Source organism: Lagopus leucura, unplaced genomic scaffold (genome assembly GCF_019238085.1).
Source record: "Lagopus leucura isolate 7727_CA_CO unplaced genomic scaffold, USGS_WTPT01 Super-Scaffold_100009, whole genome shotgun sequence".
NCBI classification, from domain to species: domain Eukaryota; kingdom Metazoa; phylum Chordata; class Aves; order Galliformes; family Phasianidae; genus Lagopus; species Lagopus leucura.
In genome coordinates, this window is record NW_024962266.1 from 11,353,620 (window position 1) to 11,357,564 (window position 3,945).

Consider the following 3,945-nt stretch of genomic DNA (forward strand, 5'->3'; position numbering starts at 1 on the left):
AACATAAAGCATACCTGTCCACCAGATTGGCTGCCTCTTGAAGGTGAACCCTGTAAAATGGTTATATTTTTATTTATATGATCATCTTTAAATTTGACTTGTCTGTTTGACCAAAATATATTATCTTTTACTCTACAAACTGTGTTTGAAATAATCTATAAGATTATGAATCTACTCGTCTACAGAAAAAAAAAAAAAAAAAAAGAACAAAAAATTGGGCATTATCAATTCTACAATATTTTCTTGAAACATGTACTGGGGGAGATTAAAAAAAAATAAATTTCCCACCTGCCCACCATACTGGTTGGTTCCTGATGAGAACGAGCCCTGAAAAAAATAAAAATATTTACTTTCTATGTTAAAGATGCACATTATAAATAATATTTATTACTTTCATTTGTTTCTTAACATCAGAATGGCATTCATTCCATGTTAGCATTTTGAACACTCTGCTTACACTTGGATATATATATAAAGCTATACAAGGAAGAAGTATTTAAACACCAAAAACAAAAAAAATATATTTCTCATAAAAAATTTTCTGTAATGCAGAATAATCTTTTTATGTGTGTGTGCAACAGATAGTTCAAGTGAAAAATACAGAATGTTAGTATTTACCTGTCCACCAGAATAGCCACCACCTTGAGAAGATAATCCCTGCAAAAATAGACCCTATTTATTTCTGTTCATAATGGCTTCTAGAAAACAAGACTGTGTTGCTGAATACTTGTATACACATTTTTATAAAATAGTTTTTCATAAAATTTATCATTTCTTTCACAAGATATGATTACAGATGTCATGAGAAATTCTAGAAGTAGACAAATAGGCATAATTTACTTGTCAGGATCACTTTTAATAGAACTGCCACTTGGGGAGGGAACTGCAAATAATGAATAAAATAGATGCTTACATGTCCACCTGACTGGCTGCCTCCAGGGGAATAAAAATCCTGGAAAAATGTATTGAAAGTACATGAAAAAAAACCAAGACTTCCTTTCTTTTGTATTATGGAAAGATCATGATGGAAGCTGAATGTTCTTTCTTATGTCTCCACATTCCTTAATTTTCTCTCATGGACTGTTCAAGAAAAAGAAAAATTTCTTTCTGCATAGAACAGCACATGCCTCTTTGTCCCTGTTGTTAAATGGTCTTTTGGTGACAAGATATTTTTGGCACAATGACAATTTCTTGTACATCCATCAAAATCATTTCCCAGTCACTAAATTCTCATATGAATTAATAAAGTGAGTGCCAAGTAAAAATGGGAGGAAAATGGAAGTCCTCATAAAACAGCATGAAGCACGAGAAAGCACAGGGTTTTGCATAGAATAAATGCTGGACATGCTATAGTATGGAAGCCTTTTGCAGCAAGACCATGAGCAAAAATGCACAGGAACCTGAACAAGTAAATTGTGGCATAGTGTTTGTAGTGGTGAGTCTGAGATTCAAGAGTACACCTCAGCCATCAGCTGGGATTTTTCATAGTCCTTAGCCACTTCAACCCTAGCCTCATTCCCTCTGTGCCTTAGCTTGAGGACTTTGTCTGAAGACTGCCATATCAGCTTCCACACAAGCTGTAATTCAAGTAGCCAGTACTTGCCAGTCCTTAAAAGCATTGGGGCAGAGAACACGGTAACATGAAGAAGTGCTTACCCGTTCACTCTGACGGTTGTAAGATGGTGAGGTGGAATCCTGTAAAATATTAGAATCCAGATTTTTCATGCAAATACTTCAGTTTTGTTTACGTAGAAGGTGATGAAAACTACTGCTTTGTTTGTGTGACTTGTTGGGACAGTTAAATTTGGAGGCTGTAGGATAAGCAGCATTCTTTCACTGTCTGTTCAATTCTGGGAGTGGCATTTATTTTTTCTCAGTTAGATATTCAATACAGAGTAATAAAGAAATGAGGTCTTATTATAATCCATTGTTTTTGGTTGTTTTGTATATTGTGAGCATATACTAATGTGGAACTTTGTCAGAAAACATGAAATAAAGGAAAAGAGGTTCCCTAGCACATGCTACTTCTAATAAGCAATATAAAAAAAAATGTATGATTGTTACAAATCAGAACTGTTGTAAAGTTCATGTGTCAAGTCCTTAACATACTTTAAAATAAGAAAAAGACATAAAAGAAAATGGAATTCTAAATAATCTATAGAGACAATAATTATTTCAAGAAGTTCTTACAGAAACTTACTAATCAACACAGATTATTAGAATATGCTGTAAAAGAACTCTTGAAGGTTATGAGATAGGTAAAAGTCCACATAAGCACCTAGTGAATTCAAAAAGCAGTAAATTTTGAGATTGATTTACTTGAGTAGGATTGCTTACACTGTAATCAGATTCACTAACTCCCATGGCAGGTGAATCCTGCAAAACAGTAGAAACACGTTAAAAGAAAATTAAAAGATACACTGCTTTACCTGCTGCTTAAACAGAGAAGGTTAAGAAACAACAATAACACACGCATACAAGAACAGGATAAAACCTTCTTGTCAATATGTTCTCTTTCAGGAAACATTTTAGATAAAGTTGATTTGTGAAATAAACTATTCTTTACATTCAAAAAACTCATTTTCTATGATTTGTTTGTAGGATCTACAATATAAGTAGCAATAAAAAAAATCTTTTCAAGAAAAACACCTAGATTATGTCTTATTTTTAAATAAATGATTTTACATGTCTTTGGGTGGTTAAAATGTATTGCTTACCAAAAAAAAAAAAGTAGTCCCTACGAAATGGTTTTATAATAAAGTCCACATCAATAAATACAGACTTATAAACAGTATGTCCATTCCCCTTGGGCTTCTGCACAATATGGTGTATCAAGTAAATTCACAAATTAATTTTTGCTTTGAATGAGCTGATGCAAAAACATTAAGACAAAAAAAAAAAAGTAGTAATAAGAGGACTGACAGTAGCATATTAAGGAGGAGAGTGCATATAGCATATAGTGCACCACCTTTCCTCCCTTATTGAAAATATTAGGAGTTGTAGATAAGTAAATCAAAGTAAAAGAGAAACAGAAAGTATCAGACAGTCATCGCTAAAAATAATTGAAATTCAGAAGGCAGTACACGTAAGAACCAGCAACCAACCTTCAGCTTTTGATGCATAAAATAAATTATATTTACCTGACCATAAGGTCCAATGCCACCATATGCAGAAGATCCATCCTGTTCAGATAACACAAATCATTTTCATATTGCAAACAGAGATTTCATTGTAGAAGCATACAACCGTAGGCATCTTTTTCTGGGGAGATTTAAAATCTACAAATACTTACTGAGTTCTCAGAATGCATATTGAGCAACTCAGTCATATATCCCTGTAAGAAACTAATTTTAACATACTAATTTAGCAAATTCTTCGAACTAACTGTATTTCCAATTTGGCAGAGACTTTCATCTGTCTGATAACTCAAAGTTCATAGAATGGCTTGGGCTGGAAGGAACATTAAAGGTCATCCAGTTCCAAATCCTCTGTCATATACAAAGTTAAAGTTAGTTTTGTTGTGATCAAGCTGCAACCATTGGAAGCACCTCACTTTTTGCATACTCTCCTGTAAGCTTCCAGGATATAGAGTATATGTAATTTCACTCCTTAAAAAAATATATATCTTTGTTAAAATATGAGAGCCAAAATATAGAATATATATATAATATATTTAAAAGAAAAAAAAAAAAAGAGGATTTACCTGACCATAGGATTCACTTCCGTTATCACTGACAGAAGAACCTCCCTGAACAGAAAATAAAAAGTGCAATCTTTTTAATCTCAGACTTATGGAAGTCTGCGCTGACTGGACAGTAGGACTCCATGATCTCTTTTAGTCCTTTCCAATTCTGCAATTCTATGACTTTACAAGAGAAGAAGAAATCTTACCTGTCCGTAAGATCCACCAGGAGAGTAGGAAGACCCTCCCTGTACAGAAAACAT

At 33.2% G+C, this 3,945-nt stretch overlaps 1 protein-coding gene across 1 annotated transcript in view; it reads right to left on the reverse strand.

The window, feature by feature from the left end:
* LOC122181204 (hornerin-like) overlaps positions 1 to 3,945 on the reverse strand; it is a 40,918-nt gene that overhangs the window by 6,329 nt on the left and 30,644 nt on the right. The window contains exons 46-54 of the mRNA XM_042873583.1: positions 3,892 to 3,930; positions 3,704 to 3,748; positions 3,141 to 3,182; positions 2,338 to 2,376; positions 1,657 to 1,695; positions 914 to 952; positions 619 to 657; positions 289 to 327; positions 15 to 50 (exon numbers count right to left, since the gene is read on the reverse strand). Of these exons, the coding sequence (XP_042729517.1) occupies positions 15 to 50; positions 289 to 327; positions 619 to 657; positions 914 to 952; positions 1,657 to 1,695; positions 2,338 to 2,376; positions 3,141 to 3,182; positions 3,704 to 3,748; positions 3,892 to 3,930 (357 nt within the window). The remainder of the gene's footprint in view (positions 1 to 14; positions 51 to 288; positions 328 to 618; positions 658 to 913; positions 953 to 1,656; positions 1,696 to 2,337; positions 2,377 to 3,140; positions 3,183 to 3,703; positions 3,749 to 3,891; positions 3,931 to 3,945) is intronic.